At 43.1% G+C, this 19,841-nt stretch overlaps 1 protein-coding gene across 1 annotated transcript in view; it reads left to right on the plus strand.

Annotated features, from left to right (window-relative positions):
• The first annotated feature begins 17,144 nt into the window (after positions 1 to 17,144).
• The window catches only part of FAF1 (Fas associated factor 1), a 212,434-nt gene continuing 209,737 nt past the window's right edge, over positions 17,145 to 19,841 (plus strand). The window contains exon 1 of the mRNA XM_060773485.2: positions 17,145 to 17,553. Coding sequence (XP_060629468.1) covers positions 17,509 to 17,553 — 45 coding nt within the window. The 5' untranslated portion in view covers positions 17,145 to 17,508. The remainder of the gene's footprint in view (positions 17,554 to 19,841) is intronic.

Raw genomic sequence — 19,841 nt, forward strand, 5'->3', positions numbered from 1 at the left:
TCTTATTTTCTTGGTCTTGTCTGGGGCCAGACAGTGTAATACCCTGATCTGAGTGCAGGCCATTGGCGTCTCAGGCTTGCTGTCGCATGCAGCGTGCATCTTGTACCACTTTCCTTCTCCAGTTCTTCTGTTCCAGACCAGTTGCCTTCTGCTCTCATTATAATGATGCAGACCTCTCTAGTAGCCGTCTGGTGTCTATTCATTATTTGTAGTCATGTTTTATAATGAAAACAAGATTATACTTGCTTTTAACAATATTTTCATATACGATTGGAAGAGTAAACAACTGAACCTTTCCTAATAGATGATCAAAGTGCCTTGCCACTGCTCTCCCCTCTCATTTGGTTCAACTCCAGTTCAGGTTCAGTTAGTAGGATCAAATAATGGTTTAAGTTTAGTTTTGATTGAAATAAAAATACAACACTCTGTTTCTACTTTTATTGTAGGTTACCCTGCTGCAGAGTTGTGCAATGTGCCCACAAAGAATCTTCTTGAATGCATATGGCTACTTGCACATTATTCAGTAATAGCTGAGAATGAGAATTACAGCTAGAGAATATGAAGCTGTGTTTTATTGACAGTCTTTTCACACTTTGGAATGTGCAGTTTTTAAAATAATAAAGATGCACATGGAGCTTGCTCTTGTTTGCAATGTTGATGCAAACTGTGTTGTCCAAGTTAAATATACATGTGTTTTTTTCCCTGTAGATCTCTACACAGGACACCAGTTTGGGCCAGGGCCCATTTCAGACGTTAGGTTCTGGTATTTAAGGCGCTGAGTATAATCTCCCTGCGTACCACCTAGGAATCAAAGACCTGCAGACAGAGACCCCCATCTACATGGCCATATAATGCAGTTTGAAACGGCATCATATGGCCACTGTAAATCAGGCATGGGCAAACTTTGGCCCTCCAGGTGTTTTGAACTTCAACTCCTACTGGCTGTCAGGAATTGTAAAAGTTGAAGTCCAGAACACCAGGAAGGCCAAAATTTGTCCATGCCTGGTGTAGATACACATAACACAATTTTACTGCATTGAACTGCATTATATGAGCCTATATATAAATGTATTAAATAAATAAATAAATAAATATACTGATCATATATGCAATTTCAAGTTGCATTATAAGGCAGTGTAGATGAAGCCAGAGTATTATTTGTGTGTCCCACCAATGCTCATCTCTCTGTCAAGGCTGTGAGCCTTTCAAGGTCATCTGTGGAATGGTCTCCCTTTGGACCTCCAGCTGGTGGGGGATCTTATCTGTTTTTGTAAGAGGTTTAAGACCTTTCTCTTTGATTCATGATAAATGTTTATTTATGGGTTTTAAATGTCTGTTTATGATTATGTTACCTGTTATTGATGTTTCATATGTTATATATGTCTTTAATTGCTGTTGATTTTATACTGTTTTTGATATGTTGGAAGCCGCTTTGGGTCCCTTTTTTGGGAGAAAAACAGGATATACATAAATATTATTATTTATTATTCAACAGATTAAGCTTCTAAGTTGTGTCTGAGGCTGATCAGATGGGTGGTGTCTAGTTGGTGTTGGAGATTTCATTTCATGTATATTTGTGGTGATGTGTTGTAGTCCTTGTCCTTGATTGTATATGTTGTAGTTCCGCCCTTTGGTGAAAAGAACATTATAAATACATTATCATCATTCTCCTCCTTATCATCTGAGATAAAAGAAGGCATGATACAGTTTGGGATTTCTGCACTGACAACATTCCTTTCCTGAAATCCATTCCCAGTGTTGACATCTCCTGGGAAAACAGTGTGTACTAATTGCTCATAAGGATCACATATGTCAGATGAACACTTCCATTGTCAAGGTGCTTGATTCCTTTATAGTACTACTTTCTTGCAAGCAATGGCAAAGAGATGACATAAAAGCTGACCCAAACAATGTGCAGCCCTATAATTAACTTGCAAGCATCTTTAGAGAAACATGTAATGCAAATCTGAATCCACTGCCTGACTCAGTAGAATGAGGCCTCTTCCACACAGGTGAATAAAACCCCAGATTATCTGCTTTGAACTGGAATATATAGCAGTGTGGACTCAGATATCCCAGTTCAAAGCAGATATTGTGGGTTTTTCACCTTGATATTCTGGGTTTTACGGCTGTATGAAAGGGCCCTGAGCAACAAGGCCTTCATAAGTGGCAGAGAGAGGTTTTGAAGTAATATGCATTAATACTTAAAAAGCAAGGCAAGGATTCAACATTACTAACTGCACTATCTTTACTGACAGCCTCAAATCATATTAATTTGTTGATGTGTCAAAAACGGAAGCTTTACTGGCTAATTCTATGCATGTTTCATTAGGAATAATCCAGTTCTTTGAGACCTACATCTGAGGAAATAGGTTCAAGCTATTAATATATAGGAGCCCCTGGTGGCGCAGCGGGTTAAAACGCTGAGCTGTTGAGGTTGTTGACCGAAAGGTCGCAGGTTCGAATCCAGGTAGTGGCGTGAGCTTCCACTACTAGCCCCAGCTCCTGCCAACCTAGCAATTAAAAAACATGCAAATGTGAGTAGATCAATAGGTACCGCTCCGGTGGGATCTCCAACCTTCCTTTCTTGGGTAAGGTGTTGGAGCGGGTGGATGCCTCCCAGCTCCAGGGCTTTTTAGATGACATCAACTACCTAGATCAGTCACAATCTGGTTTCAGGCCTGGTCACGGTACCGAGACAGCCTTGGTCGCCTTGGTGGATGACCTCCGTAGAGAGCAGGACAGGGGGAGTGTGACTCTGTTGGTTCTCTTGGACATCTCAGCGGCTTTTGATACCATCGATCATGGTATCCTTCTGGGACGACTCTCTGGGATGGGTCTCGGGGGCATGGTTTTGTTGTGGCTCCGATCCTTCCTGGAGGGTCGATCCCAGATGGTGAAGCTGGGAGACGCCTGCGCGGATCCCTGGCCGTTGACCTGTGGGGTCCCGCAAGGCTCTATTCTGTCTCCCATGCTTTTTAACATCTACATGAAACCGCTGGGAGAGGTCATCCGGAGTTTGGAGCTAGGTGCCATCTCTATGCAGATGACACACAGCTCTACTACTCCTTTCCACCTAATTCCAAGGAGGCCTCTCGGTGCTGGACGAGTGCCTGGCCGCTGTGTCTATCTGGATGAGGAGGATGAGGACAGAGGTCCTTCTGGTCGATCGTAAACCTGACCGGGGTATAGGGTGGCAACCTGTGCTGGACGGGGTTACACTCCCCCTGAAGTCACAGGTCCGCAGTTTGGGAGTCCTCTTGGATTCAACGCTTACGCTTGAGGCTCAGGCGTCGGCGGTGTCTGGGAGGGCTTTCACACAATTGAGACTCGTGTGCCAACTGCGACCGTACCTCGCAAAGGTGGATCTGGCCGGAGTGGTCCATGCCTTGGTCACCTCCAGATTCGACTACTGCAATGCGCTCTACGTGGGGCTGCCCTTGAAGACGGCTCGGAAGCTCCAACTGGTCCAACGATCAGCAGCCAGGATGCTAACGGGGGCCCCTTACAGAGAGAGGTCAACCCTCCTGTTCAAGGAGCTCCACTGGCTGCCGTTTATATTCCGAGCCCAATTTAAGGTGCAGGTGCTTACCTACAAAGCCCTGAACGGTTTGGGACCAGCCTACCTGCGTGACCGCATTTCCATCTACGAATCCACACGTTCACTTCGGTCATCTGGAGAGGCCCTGCTCGTGATCCCACCAGCGTCGCAAGCGCGCTTGGTGGGGACGCGGGACAGGGCCTTTTCCGTGGTGGCCCCCAGACTCTGGAACACCCTCCCCAAAGACCTTAGACAGGCCCCTACATTGGCTGTCTTCAGAAAGAACTTGAAGACTGGCTTTTCCGATGCGCCTTCCCAGATTAGGAAATCTCCACTACCAAGTCCCATAAGCACTTTATCAGAACCAATGATTGCTGCACATCGCACATCGCACTTGCCCTAGAAGCCCTATATACACCTCCTGTCACATCAGCACTTTTAATCTTTGTACCCATTCTCTGGCCCGGCCCAGTTTTATTGTGTTTTAGTGTATTGTGCCTGCTGTTTATTTTGCTTTATTCTGTTTTTAATTTGTTTGATTTGCTTAGATTTACTGTTATGTTGTGTGTTGAGGCCTCGGCCTGTGTAAGCCGCATCGAATCCTTCGGGAGATGCTAGCGGGGTACAAATAAAGTTTAATAATAATAATAATAATAATAATAATAATAACGGTGCTCCATGCAATCATGCCAGTCACATGATCTTGGAGGTGTCTACGGACAACGCCGGCTCTTCGGCTTAGAAATGGAGATGAGCACTACACCCCAGAGTCAGACACTACTGGACTTCAAGTCAGGGGAAAACCTTTACCTTTACCTATTAATATATAACACGTGTAGTGACTGAAATGACAACACATCTTGACTCCCATTGCTATTAACAGTATTTTTTTATAAATAACATTTCAGTCCTGCTTCTTCTCCAGAAGTTTGCTTTCACAAACCTGAGTTTCTCTCTTCCATGGGTCCCCTTTTGGGGGTTGAGAAGGACGGGGTATAAATGTTTGAAATAAATAATAAATAAATATCCCTAAAGTGTTAATGCTTTCAGCACAAAGGGTGCAGAAACAGCTCCATTGCCATCTTGCCTATGTTTAGGTACATGTAAGCAAGGATGAGGAGTTTACCATGACACATTAGTAACTTAATTTCTTCAAAAGAACCCCTGACCCTTCCACTACCCAGAGAAAATGATATTTATTTTGGATTGAATCTAGGAAATTGTGTAGTGGTTTAAGTATTTGACTCTGATTCTGTAGGTCTTGGTTTGAATCCCTACTCCTCCATGGAAACGCACTATGTGACCTTGGGCAAGTCACAGGCTCTCAGCCTCAGAAAAGCTTTACCAAGAAAACTGTGATAGGCTCACTTTGGGGTTGTTATAAGTCAGAAATTACCTGAAGGCACAAGTGATATGATGAACAAATGGGAGTCATTTAAGATAAATTGAATCTGAAGCAGAATCTGGATCATCAAGATGGAAAATGAATAACTTGGAATAAATTAATATAAATTATTTATATGTTGTAGACTGGGGTACACATTAAATACAAATGGATTTTTATGTTACTAAGATGAGAAATTCTTTGGTTTGCCTTTTAAGAAATGGAAATTTTCATATTTCTTTTGAAAAAATATATATTTTTGTTTACAGTATTCATAAATTTTCTGTGTGTGTGTGTATATATATATATATATATATATATATTTAAACGAGGGCTTTTTAGGTACTCATCACATCAAAAAGAATATTGTAGAATTTTTAAAAGTATAGAAAAGGAACTAAATAGTCAAGGGCTTGAACAACTCTCTTGTAAGTAAAGGTGATAATATCCGGGGAATTTAATGTCAGGAAACAAGTGTGTAAAGAGTCATGTGCTAGACCTCTATAAAATTATGCATGACATGGAAAGAAGTAAGCAGTATTTGTCTGTGTCACAATAATAGAGATAAAAGTCATCTACCAAAACTAAATTATGGGTGATTCAGTACTGTATTTTTAAGGCGTTTGTTCACACTTTGCATAGTTAAACTCCTGAGTTCACTACACAAGATGATGGCCACAAACTGAAATGACATAGAGTGCATATCTATGTCTGCAGAATTACAGCAGTTTGCCATTTCTTCAACTGCCATGGCCAAATGCGACGGATTAAGGAGAAGCGTAGTTTTACATGGTCTTTAAGCTTCTCTCTACCAAAGCGTGCTTGTGACTCACCAAACTACAACTACCAGGACTATATAGCATTGAGCCATGCAAGTTAAAGTGGTGTCAAGCTGCATTGCAGATGCACCCATAAAAGGCTATTAAGAAAATTAATAAAAGAATCCAGGCTACCATTGGTGGTATACCGGTATGTACTATGCTTCTGAATACTAGTTGCCAGGCAATGTGGGCCAGATGGTACCTATTGTTTCCATGTTCAGTATAAAAGGTTGTTGTGGACATTTGGTGGAAACAGAAACTTGGAATCAAACCTTTGTTCTCATCCAATTGAGCTCTTCTCACATTCTTATATGTTTAGCACCATGATGTGCTAGAAAATTGATTTTATGGAACCACAGGTCCAAGAATCCTCCAGTTTGCATAGCTGGCAGACAAACTACACTAAGCATTGAATAATACAATCCCTCCAAGAAGATTTGTTATAGTAATTATCAGTGACAGGAATGAGGTAAGAAAACAAGGAGTGGCAGTTAATAGCACAAAATTAACCTGAAACCACAACGGTCACTCCCATCTAATTAGAAGGGAAATTATGTATCCTTTACTTTCTGGAAAACCATTAGTTTTAAAGGAGAAGACGAGAAACCATTACATCTGCTTTTACTGTTCACCAGACTCTATATGATTTATATAATGCATGTGCATTTCATTTTATTTCACTCTTTGTGTTTTGGGCCCACTCCAATCGTTTAGTTGCTTCCCAATGGCTGTTTCTGTATTGCCCAGAGGAGCTGTAATATTCAGTGATAGCTGATGTCTGTGGGTGATATTGCAATACTGACAATGCAACTGTTTTAAGACCCTGACAGGAACTGAATGGCATTCACCCAATTTCCAAAACTTTTTCAAACGTCTTTTGATTGTTTGATTTAAATAACCACATTGTAATAAAGTGTGGGCAGACTTCTGTGTTAAAGATACACTTATTTGTGCATAATCCAAAATATATTTAAAGCCAAATACTAATGGAGGCAATTTACAACATGCAGCACACAGTAGGTAATTACTGTATTGCCTGTCAGTTCTAATAAAAGCTAACTGACATGTACGGTATATACATTTATATCAGAAATAATTTTTCTCCTTTGGGGGATCTTTTTGAAATTTGTCCCTGAAGATGTTTCCTACTCCCCATGTTTTTATAAACTTGTGTGTAAGAGCAAGTTAAATATTCTTAATAAAAATCACTACATGTGGCACCAGGCATTTCCAATCCATGTATTGTTTTGATTGTTAGTTTACAGTGCAATTTAGAATTATTCGCAAACATTTCTTTGATTTTCCTATTAGTTATGTTACAACCTGGATTTGAAATGGATTTAATTGGCTTTCCTCCTTCTTGATATGCACAAGATGCTCAACACTGAAGATGCAAAACATATTTTTATTGTGGCACAAAAGTGAAGTAAACAAAAATAAATTGCCATTTTGTTGATTGCTTAAGTATCTATCTTGCTGTGTTAATATTTAGTACAATCACTAAGGCAGCAATTATAGCTGCAAGCATTCTTCGGTACTAACTCTCTGCATCTGGGTCATGCTTTTTTACCAATTTTTCTTTGGCAAAACCACTCCAGGTCTGTCAGGTTCTATGGGGACTATTGGTGAAGAGCAACTTTTAAGTCCTGACACAGATTCCCAACTGAATGGAGGTCTTGGCTTTATTTATGTATTTATAGTATTTATATTCCGCCCTTCTCACCCCTCAGGGGCCTCAGGACGGATTACAATGTACACATATATGGCAAACATCCAATACCAAAGACACACAACACATATAGACAGACAGTCAGAGGCTATTTAACATTCCACTTTTCTGGCCGCTAGGGGAGCTGCTGCATTCATCGTCCATCTCCGATACTGATGAAGTACTTCTGCACCCCCCACATGCTTTGCTGGAGTGCTTTGCTAGAGTCCTTTTTATGGCCTCCCCACACATAGGTGGTACCTAATTTTTGTACTTGACAGATGCAACTGTCTTTCGGGTTGCAAAGGTTGACAATAAGCTACACAATTGGTCGGAAGCTCACTTCAACCCGGGCTGGTTTCGAACTCATGACCTTTTGGTCAGAAGTGATCTTAATGCAGCTGACCCTCAGCCAGCTGCGCCACAGTCCCGGTGCTGTCACTGGGCCATTTTAAAACAATAATGTTCATATTTTTAAAGCACCTTAATGTTACATTCCCACAATATTTAGGTTCCTGCTGGAAGGTCTGACCCTGCAGTTCCTTGCAGATTCAAACAGGTTTTAATCTAAAATTGCCCTTACTTAATTGTGGTTGAGCCATATCCATTACATTATACAGGGTTAGTCAAAATGCATAGGCCAAACATACATACAATTGTATGTATGTTTGGCCTATGCATTTTGACTAACCCTGTATAATAATAGATTTAATAACATTCTCAGAAATCTTCATATTTTGTATTATTTAAAATATAAGTCAGCTATGATTGCTGCTTCTGCACGACTTTATCTCATACTTGTTTTGATATCTCCTGGCCTTCAATATCAACCATTTTCACTGTCGCAATCAAAACTATCTCCATGTCATGCACCGACCGCTATGCTTCACCACGGGGACAGTGTTCTCAGATTTATGAGCAGTTTGCTCTTCATAGATTTTTGGAAAAGTCCAAAAAGTTCAGTTTTGGTCTAAGTAGATCAAATAATTTTTTCTCATATGTTTTCTATGTTTCCTATATGCTCTTCTAAAAAATTTAAAGGGTTTGAATGGGTTTATTGTAGCAATGGCCTTATTCTTGCCATTCATTCATAAGCTTGGCTTTGTGGGTCATCTAGTTCATGCTTCTTAAAGTGTGGGTTCTGACCCCAGATGGGGTGCCCTTAGGTCAATATTGGGTTTTCAAACAATTTGGCAACAATAAAAAGTTTCTGAATACCACCTAGTGGCTGTTTTAGACATTTACATGAATCTGTTGTACAGTGTTTACAGTGGACTCTGCAAAAGATGCTTCAGCTGTGGAAAAATCTGTATGTTTAACAAGCTTTGCAAATGCTGATTTATTATCACTGAATATCTGATTTTACATCTATTTTATATATCGACTTACCTGGGGTCATGTAAAACATCTCAGGCAGAAAGGTTAGCAATAGGAAAAAAGTTTAAGAAGTCCTGATCTAGTTGACAGTTTTTGCATTAAAAAACCTAAGCTATGATTGGTGCTTCTGCACAACTTTATCTCAGACTTGTGTTAATAGTTATTTGGTCTTCATCAATATGTTACTGTCAATGACATTTCAAAAGCTATTATTTTTGTCCTTGCTAAGTTTATACTCTAGAACTAACTCAAGTGTTATATCACCCCCACAAAAGTGGTCTGAAGGGATTCTGTGTTGCAATATTATTTATATGCCACTTATGTTACTTAGCCTAAAGTTATTTAGGAACTCCATGCCACGTGGTACACTTATTCCAAATGGAGGCTGTGCTGGCATGAAAAAAATCCACATAATTGGCTGGTAAATAGAGTTCAGCTTTGCGTTCGTCCATATTCAGGGCTGAAGTGCAGAATAATTTTTAACTGGCCTAGACATGATGTTTCAGTGGTCCAGAGAGGTAACATTGTTATCAGTTAGGACTTTTTAGTCACAGTGCTCCAGTGATATTTGAAATGATTCATGGTGAAATTCTTCTTGTTTTTTTGCAAATCTCCCTGTCTGCACTATTAATCCCATTACAGGTAGGCCTCAAGTTACGAACAAGATAGGTTCTGTAGATTTGTTCTTAAACTGAATTTGCCTGTAAGTCAGAACAGGTACATTTTTAAAGTGTAACTCCAGCCAGATACATATTTTCTTTAGCTTTAGATCACACAGGGAAAAGTTAACACACATGTGGTACTTGTTTTGATGTCTGTGCCCCTGTTCAGAAGATTTCACCTCATTTTCTGTCCCTGAGAAAATTGGAATTTGAAAAATTTGGCTTGTTGTGGAAACAAGGATTGATGAGAAAGTTTCAGCAGAGACACCTTTTCCCTATGATAATTTTCCTTCCAAAGGGTAGATTTCTCTCACTTTCCATTGACTCGCCCCTGTTCTTAACTATGAGTTGTTTATAAGACAGATGTTTGTAACTTAGGGACTGCCTGTACTTTGTTTTATCTAAACAACACATGTTGCATTGGGAACTCCTGTTTTGGTCCTCTGTGCTTATACGTGTAAGCACACACCTGGAAAGCAGAAAGCTTGCTAAATCTTTTACTTGTTTCAACCAAAGTACTAATTCACATTTAAATTATCAGAAAGAGAGAGACTGTTTAGATGCCAATCAAACTGAGCAGAAAGATTTTCTTGTCTGCACTGAAGACTTGTTGCTAACCCCTTTTTATGCCTTAACAGTGCATGGCTGCATTCATACATGGATATAATAGCCATGTAAACAAAGCGCTTTTGTTTGACAAATTCAGCTTGCTTGGCAGGTAAATCTGGCCTCGCTGATAATAGTCAGGAAATATGTGTGAAACCGGGAGACAGTGAGCTGTCACTTAGCTTGGTAATCGCATTCATTCCACAAAGGCAGGGTTACACCATTAGGCCAGAATGGAAAAAGGAAATATGGCTGAAACTGAAAACTGTAAAAAGCATTATTTCAGTTGGTATCAACTCACACCCCTATACATACCCTACTATTTTCAGTAAAACACACCAGGGACTTGACCATTGCTCTTCTAGCACTTAGTAAGGTTTCTGGTGTGATGTGTTAATCTATCAAGTCACAGTCATGTAAAAACAAGTTTGTAAAAATCAATAGGATTTGATTTATGTAACTGAGATTATTCCCTCTTCAGTAAGGGCATGAGCAAAGAATTGAGAGTAAAAAGGAGATGTTTACAGCTTTTTCTTTCAGTTTCAATGGCAGACTGTTTTCTCTGGTGGACTCTTCACTGATACACCATATTTCATATTGTTGGAAACACAGTAACTTTAGTACCACCAACAGAAAAGACCCTTATTTATATGTATAAAAAATCACCTGGGACAACAACCAGGCCTCCAAGTGGAGGGCATTCAAAAACTGGGCATAAAAAAAATAGAAGACCATTATATTATGTCTGGTACTAATTTTAAGTACAGTAATGGAAGGAGGGGGAGCCATCTTGTATATTTTGGGTCTGTCATTCCTCTATCCTTTCCTTATTTAGTGACACCCATCTTTTCAAAAGATGTAAAGCTTATGGTAGTACAGGAAGTCCCTGAGCTACAAACATCCGACTCATAAATGACTCATAGTTAAGAATGGAGGTGTGACAACAGGAAGTGAGAGCAATCTACCTCTCAGAAGGGAAAATCATTCCTGAAAGAGTTATCATGGGGAAAAGGTGTCTCAACTGAAGCTTTATCACTACCAAGCCAAATTATTCAAAATTAAACTATCACAGGGACAGAAAGAAAGGTGAAATCTTCTGAACAGGGGCACAGACAGCAAAACAAACACGACAGGGGTGTTAAGCTTTCCCTATGCTACCTAAAACTCTCTCTATATATATGTATGTATGTATTTGGCTTGAGTTACACTTTAAAAAGATACCTGTTTCGACTTACAAATAAATTCAACTTAAAAACAAACCTACAGAATCTATCTTATTTGTAACTCTTCTCTGAGCTTATCCAGTGATGCACCATATAATAGCTATCACTCTGGTGGTCTATAATACTGGACCCTACTGTCAGTTGACTTCATGGTCAGTTAACATGACCATATTTTCCAGGTAGAGTCCTTGCATCTTCAACAGTTCCAGAAACCAGAAAAAAATGAATAGGTTGTGCAGCAGATTAGTTAAAATACCGCGAAACCCTACCAGTATTAGATGTAGCATAAAAAGGAAAACAGAGCAGCTGGGGAAAAAAACACACACTTTGCAGCACCTTTAAGACTCATTTTTATTTTCATGTGAACATGCATGTATATAATGCATCTGAAGAAGAGTCATTAATACTCTTGCAGAATTGTTTACAATTTCTTTACGAATTGCCTAGCATAGCACTTTATTGCTTCCGAGCCCTACTTGCTGCTACTTCCAACTCAGCACTTTAACTTATTCCATTCCCTCCATGCCGCACTTTAGATAACGCCTAGTGCTAGACTTGGTTTTGCACTTTAAGAACTTGCACTTAAAATCGCACTTTAGGTAGCGCTCAGTGCTAGATTTGGGTTCCTTGCACGTTAAGAACTTGCACCTTAAGGTCGGCTCCAGTGCACGTAATTTACCACCACTACTTATGTGGTCCCCTATTTCCCTATATTTATTATTTTTGGTGCTAATTATTTATGGAAGGGACACGGGACGAAACGGACTGGAGTCTGTGGGAAACAATAAGGCGGGAGGGGGAGGGAATATAGGGAATGGAAAAACATGGCAAAGTAAGACCTTGACAAACCAAACAACCAACAATGGGACAGCAATTAAGGTCATGGAAATGGACTGCGGCATGGAGGAGGGGAGGTGTTCCACTAGCTGAGGGGCCCCCATAGAAGTCGTGGTGGGGAGGGGGAGAGGCGGAAAAGGAGACCATTAATTCGGCCTAGGGACCGCACAACTACATTAGTAATTCCAGACAGGTCTCCTAATATGGTAAATTGGTGTAACCGGGGTGGTGGTCCCTCTGGATTGAAGGTGGTGCTGTTGAACGCCAGATCTGTCAACGGAAAAACTACTACCATCCAAGATCTAATCCTGGACGAGCGGGCAGATCTGGCGTGCATCACGGAGACCTGGTTGGACGAAGCTGGAGGCGTGAATTTGACCCAGCTTTGCCCACCAGGTTTCTCCGTGTAGCACCAGCCGAGATCCGGAGGGCGGGGAGGCGGGGTCGCAGTGGTCTACAGAGATTCCATCCCTCTGACCAGGGGCCCCATTCCGCAGTCAACAAATTTTGAATGCGTCCACCTGAGGGTGGGTGACCGGGACAGAATAGGGATTCTGTTAGTGTACCGCCCACCTCGCTGCACTACAGTCTCCTTACCTGAGCTAGCAGGGGTGGTCTCGAGCCTGGCATTGGAGTCTCAACGGCTCCTTGTGCTGGGAGACTTCAATGTCCATGCCGAGGCGACCCTTTCAGGAGCGGCTCAGGACTTCATGTCTGCCATGGCAACCATGGGGCTGTCCCAACAGATATCTGGCCCCACCCACTGTGCGCCGGGAGCTCGACAGGGGGAGTGTGTCCCTGTTGGTGCTGCTGGACCTCTCAGCGGCCTTCGATACCGTCGACCACGGTATCCTTCTGGAACGCCTTGCAGGGATGGGTCTCAGGGGCACTGTTTTACAGTGGCTTCGGTCATTCCTGGAGGGTCGGTCCCAGAAGGTGTTATAGGGGGACACCTGTTCAACCCCACAACCTTTGTCGTGTGGGGTTCCTCAGGGCTCTATACTGTCCCCCATGCTGTTTAATATCTACATGAAGCCGCTGGGTGAGATCATCCGGAGTTTCCGGGTACGGTGCCATCTGTACGCAGATGATGTCCAACTCTGTCACTCCTTTCCACCTGCTACTAAGAAGGTTGTCGAGGTCCTGAACCGGTGCCTGGCCACTGTAATGGTCTGGATGAGGGCAAACAAATTGAAATTGAATCCAGACAAGACAGAGGTACTCCTGGTCAGTCGCAAGGCCGAAAAGGGTATAGGGTTACAGCCTGTGCTGGACGGGGTCGCACTCCCCTTGAAGGCGCAGGTTCGCAGCTTGGGTGTGATCCTGGATTCATCGCTGAGCCTGGAGCCCCAGGTCTCAGCGGTGACCAGGGGAGCATTTGCACAGCTTAGGCTCATGCGCCAGCTGCGCCCGTACCTTGGGAAGTCTGACTTGGCCACAGTAGTCCACGCTCTGGTTACATCCCGTTTAGACTACTGCAACGCTCTCTACGTGGGGTTGCCCTTGAAAACGGCCCGGAAGCTCCAACTGGTCCAACGTGCGGCAGCCATGATACTAACAGGAGCGGGGAACAGGGAGCATACAACCCCCCTGCTGTACAAGCTCCACTGGCTGCCGATCTGCTACCGGGCTCAATTCAAGGTGTTGGCACTGGCCTATAAAGCCCTAAACGGTTCTGGCCTAAGATACCTAACTAACCGCCTCTCGGCCTATGAGCCCACGAGGACTTTGAGATCTTCCGGGGAGGCCCTGCTCTTGATCCCGCCTGCATCTCAGGCACAGCTGGTGGGGACGAGAGATAGGGCCTTCTCGGTGGTGGCTCCTCGGCTGTGGAACACCCTTTCTGTAGACATCAGGTTAGCCCCCTCCCTGTTGATCTTCCGCAGGAAGCTGAAGACCTGGTTGTTTAAGAAGGCTTTTGAATAGAAGTGCAATGACTGGTAACTTGACCATAGGAATGTAACAACGGAAATGGCATCGGATTGTGAATTGGACGATGAGACGACTCGGAATGGTATTGTAGTAAGGTTGATGTTTTGATGATGTTGATAATTATGTACTGTGGATTGTTTTATTGTATGTTGTATTCTGCACCTTTTTTCTATGTTGTACACCGCAATGAGTCGCCAGTAGGCTGAGAATTGCGGTATATCAGCGTAGTAAATAAATAAATAAATAAATAAATAAGAAGCGGAGTGATCTCCATGAAAGCTCATGGTAACACACTAGTCTGAAAGGTGCTGCTCCATTGCCTTTTTTTCATTCGAAACAGGCCTAGTTTCCATCAGCGGTATGTCCTCCTGCCTTTTACTCATTGTGCAAAAAATATTCAGAGAAATCCTGCCAGAAAAAGAAGAGGGGAGCAAACCTATATCCTAGGACTTGACAATTGGTCCATAAACCCAGGACTCAGTAGAGTGTGGGACATGACGACACCCATGAATTTCATAGGTTTTTCCTAGGCAACAAATACTCAGAGTTGGTTCTCCCATTTCCTTCCTCTGACATACTGTGCCTGGTCTCCCATCCAAGCACTAACCAGGGCTGACTATGGGCCCTTTCAGACAGAACCTATAACCCAGGATCTGATCCCAGGTTTTCTACTTTGAAGTGGATTATAAGAGTCTGCACTGTCAGGTAATCTGGGATAATCAGAAAACCTGGGATCAGATTTTGGGATATAGGACCTGTCTGGAAAGGCCCTTAGATCAACTTACGGGATCAGACACAATCTGGTGTTAGGGAATTGAGGTAGCACTGTGCACAGTAACACACAAGCAATTATTATTAGAAACAGAGGCATACTATCTCTAATTACAAATACTTCAATCCCACTAACTGGGAGGCAAATCCCACTGCTTTTACAATATGGATGTATCTTAGACCAATTTCAGTAACAACTATGCCTAACAATGGGAGAACAGCCTTTATTTAACTCTAAGAAACCGACTGCACTCTATAGCACTGGTTCCCAACCATTTCTTGACCAGAGGCCATTCTCCAACATTAGTACCAAAAGAGTTACGGATCAGATTTTGGTCAACTTTAGATTTGGTTTGGTTATTTGGGGGGCTGATTCAGAAAATTTCACTGGATTGACCACATCAGCTGTAGTTTCCAATACATAACATAAGCCATCCAGTAGTCGCCATTTGTTCTCCCACAGAAAATGATATTTAATAATCTAGAGGTGATGTGGTAGTAGTAATCTTTTGTGGGTAGTCAGCCTCTCCCCTCCCAACTTCCCAGTTGCCTCGGCACTATAAGAGGGTTTTGCAAGACGAGTTGCTCTCGTCACGTGGTTTCGAGGCAACTGTGTAGTAATGGTGAGACTGAGGACCATATTTTCGTTTTTGCAGACCACCGGTGCTCCATGGAGTACAGGTTGGGAACCAGTGCTCTAAAGGATGGAACTGTTTTTGTTGTCGTTGTTCCCTCTTAAGCTCCTTCTGCCGTGGCAAAAAGGACGCAGAAAAGTCGTCCATAAGTGCATCGACATTGTACAATGAATGCAGCTTGACACCACTTCAACTGCCATGGCTCAGTGCTATGGAACCCTGGGATTTGCAGTTTGGTGGGGGACCAGTACTCTTTGGCAAAGAAGGTTATAAATATTGTAAAACTGCAACTCCGGTGATTTCATAGCACTGAGCCATGGCAGTCAAAAGTGTTTTCAAACTGCATTAAATTCTACATTGTAGATGTACCCCAGATAGAGGAGGGTGGGAGACTGGTTCCAGGGGAAAATCCATTGATGCTTAAGTCCAGGCATGGGCAAACTTGGAGGCTGCAGGTGTTTTGGACTCCAACTCCCACTATTCCTTACAGCCTCAGGCCCTTTCCTTTTTTCCCTTCAGCCGCTGAGTTTGCAAGTTTGCTGAGGCCTGCAGTAGATACAGAACTTAGAGGCCACAGACTTCAAATTCAAACTCTCCTGAGCTGTCTTAGAGGATACACTTTCGAGGCCCCAAGTTTGCCTATGCCTGTCCTACACTGACTATATAATGCAATTCAGCTTAAGTGGCTGAGGGGGAAAAGGAAGGGGCCTGAGGCTGTTAGAAATAGTGGGAGTTGAAGTCCAAAACACCTGGAGGACCCAAGTTTGCCCAGGACTGCAGTAGATACAAAAGTCAGAGGTCACAGACTTCAAATTCAAACTCTCCTGAGCTGTTTCAGAGGGTACACATTGGAGGGCCCAAGTTTGCCTGTGCCTGTCCTTCACTGACTATATAATGCAGTTCAATGCACTGACTATATAATACAGTTCAGCTTAAGCGGCTGAGGGGGAAAAGGAAGGGGCCAGAGTCTGTTAGGAATGGTGGGAGTTGGAGTCCAAAACACCTGGAGGGCCCAAGTTTGCCTATGCCTGTTCTACACTGACGATATAATGCAGTTCAGCTTAAGCAGCTGAGGGGGAAAAGGAAAGGGCCTGTGGCTGTTAGGCATAGTGGGAGTTGAGCTCCAAAACAGGAATTGTGGGAGTTGGAGTCCAAAACCCCCAAGTTTGCCCATGCCTGCTCAAGTCCCATGACATTCAATATAAAATGGTAAAGAGCCAAAGCCATTATACCCCATGGCACCTGTTATATACAAAGGCAAAACCAAGGCTTGCTTTTGAGACTCTATTTGGAGTATTTTGGAGCCGTGGGTGGTGGGATCCGTGGATGCGGAGGGATGGGTGTACCAGCAAAGCATAACATGGAATCCTACCCCCCCCCCCCATCCTATATACAATTCTTTTCAATATAATATGCACTTCCTCCTTCCCCATACATACATACACTTCTTCCCGGCGCGCGCGCAGTCCTTTTCTCTGGTCCCCGCTCCCTCTCGACCGCGCGCCCTTTATTTATGGAGGCTCTTCCCGCAAGTCGCGCCGCCGCCCCCCGGGTTGCTGTAGCAGCAGCAGGGCCGCTCTTCCTGCTCTGCTTGCCCCTCCCTCCCCTCTGCGCTCGCCTCGCCAACATTTGACAGGAGCCCGAGTCACGTGGCGGCCGGAAAGCGCCGCTTTGCGACCTCAATGACAGGCAAAATGTGCGACAGCCGCTTGCCAGGGCAGGGAGGAAGCCGCTGTGGAGCCTGCTCGCCTTGTTGAGCGGCGGCGCTGAGGCAGGAAGGCAGGCAGGCAGGAAGGAAGGCGAGAGGGCTGCCGAGGCTCGGCTTTCTGGGGAGAGGGAGGGAGAGAGAGGGGCTGGCCGAGGCCCAGTCCGCCAGGGTTGGCCTTCGCTGCCTTCGATGAGCCCATAGCCCTTCCTTCTTCCCTTCCTTCCTTCCTTCCTTCCCCCTTCACCCCTTGAGCCGCCTCCAGGTGCACGGTCCAGGCAGGAGGAAGGGACGCCGCCGGTTGTAATGGCGTCCAACATGGACAGAGAAATGATTCTGGCTGATTTTCAGGTAAAGATGCCCGGCCTCCTCGCCTCCCTCTTCCTTTCTCTCTCTCTCTCTCTCTCTGTCTCTCTGCTTCTGTGGCTTCATAGCATGGCTATGAGAACAACGACAAGAACCAGAAAACAAGAAGATGTCCCTCCTTTGTATCAACAGTATGGATAGAGCCATGGTAGATAAAGTGGTGTCAAACTGCATTCATTCCACAGTGTAGATGGACCTCTTCTTATCGATGAAGCAGTTTTGGAATTCTGGGAGTTGTAGTTTTACAAGGTCTTCAGCTTTCTCTTCCAAAGGGCCCTTCCACACAGCCCTATATCCCAGAATATCAAGGCAGAAAATCCCACATTATCTGAGTATGGACTCAGCCCAGTTCAAAGCAGATATTGTGGGATTTTCTGCCTTGATATGCTTGGATATAGGACTGGGTGGAAGGGCCCCGAGTCCACAGTGCCATATATTCCAATTCAAAGCAGATATTGTGGGATTTTCAACCTTGATATGCTTGGATATAGGACTGTGTGGAAGGGCCCTGAGTCCACAGTGCCATATATTCCAATTCAAAGCAGATATTGTGGGATTTTCAACCTTGATATGCTTGGATATAGGACTGTGTGGAAGGGCCCTGAGTCCATAGTGCCATATATTCCAATTCAAAGCAGATATTGTGGGATTTTCAACCTTGATATGCTTGGATATAGGACGGTGTGGAGGGCCCCTGAGTCCACAGTGCCATATATTCCAATTCAAAGCAGATATTGTGGGATTTTCTACCTTGACATTCCTGGATATAGGGCTGTGTGAAAGGGCCCCTAGTGCATCATTGAACTACAGCTCCTAGGATTCCATAGCATTGAGCCCTGACAGGGCTGTCAAACATTAATTCTACAATGTGGATGCATGCCTTCTCAGGCTTCTTCCACACAGCTGAATAAAATCCTACATTTTCTTCTTTGAACTAGAATATATGGCAGTGTGGATTCGGGGCTCTTCCACATAGCCCTATATCCCAGAATATCAAGGCAGAAAATTCCACATTATCTCAGTGTGGACTTGGATAACCCAGTTCAAAGCAGATATTGTGGGATTTTCTGCCTTGATATTCCGGGGGCCCTTCCACACAGCTGAATAGAATCCCACATTTTCTGCTTTGAACTGGGATATATGGCGGTGTGGACTCAGATAACCCTCCTCACTTTTAGGAAAAAACTAAAGTCGTGGTTTTGGAGTCAGGCTTTCGGCTAGTGGACTTAGCAGCACTTAGACACTGAACCGGACCACAGGATTATGGCAATAGGAAACAGATATGTGATTTTAATCAGGCGACTATGTTAGTATATGAGTATGTGATTTTAATTAATGTTATTGTTATTTTTTATGTACTTGATTTTATGTTGTTGTATTGATATTATGGCATTGAATTGTTGCCCATGTAAGCCGCCCTGAGTCCCCCCTCGGGGCTGAGAAGGGCGGAGTAGAAGCGATGTAAATAAATAAATAAATAATAAATAACCCAGTTCAAAGCAGATAACGTGGGATTTTCTGCCTTGATATTCTGGATTATATAGCTGTGTGGAAGGGTCCTGGGCTATATGGCTGTGTGGAAGGGCCCTCAGAAAGAAAACAACCATAAGATGATTTTTTAAAAGTTCTTGTTTGATGTTAAATCTTGGGTTTGTATCTCTCATTACCTTTGTCCCCCCCCCCCTCTTTTTTAGAACTGCCCCAACCAGGAAATAATTAGCTGTGATTGTAAAAAAGACTTGCTATCATATTACAAGTTTCAGGCCCCTTCACACTACATGGTTGTTGCGCTATGATTCCACTTTAAGTGCTATGCTTCCATGCTTGTAGTATCCTGGGATTTGTAGTTTTTAAGAAGAGGTATTTAGAATTCTCTTGTCAAAGAGGGCTAGTGCTTCATAAAACTACAAATTCAATTGGTTGTAGCCGTGGGAGTTATAGTGGGGTCATATTGCTAAAATTGAGTGTATGAAAGGGCACTTTGAGATATGAGAAAATTGTTTTAAAGAGGGGTGACAATGAAAGACATTTGTATTAAATATTACATCTTCAAGAAGATATCTCATGTCTCAAAGGATAGCTCTTATTGTGCACAAGTTGGCCTTGTCTGTTGAGCACCTTGCCTTTTAATGTACTCCTTTGTAATTTCAGTCAGCAAGACAGTTTTCCCATTAGTTTTTTGCTTGAGGGTTTATGCATTGCTTGTTTTTAGTCATAGGATAACAATTTAAGTCCAAGTATATGCATTAGCATGCATAGTTATAAAGCAGCCT

Source organism: Anolis sagrei, chromosome 4 (assembly GCF_037176765.1).
Source record: "Anolis sagrei isolate rAnoSag1 chromosome 4, rAnoSag1.mat, whole genome shotgun sequence".
Lineage (NCBI taxonomy): Eukaryota > Metazoa > Chordata > Lepidosauria > Squamata > Dactyloidae > Anolis > Anolis sagrei.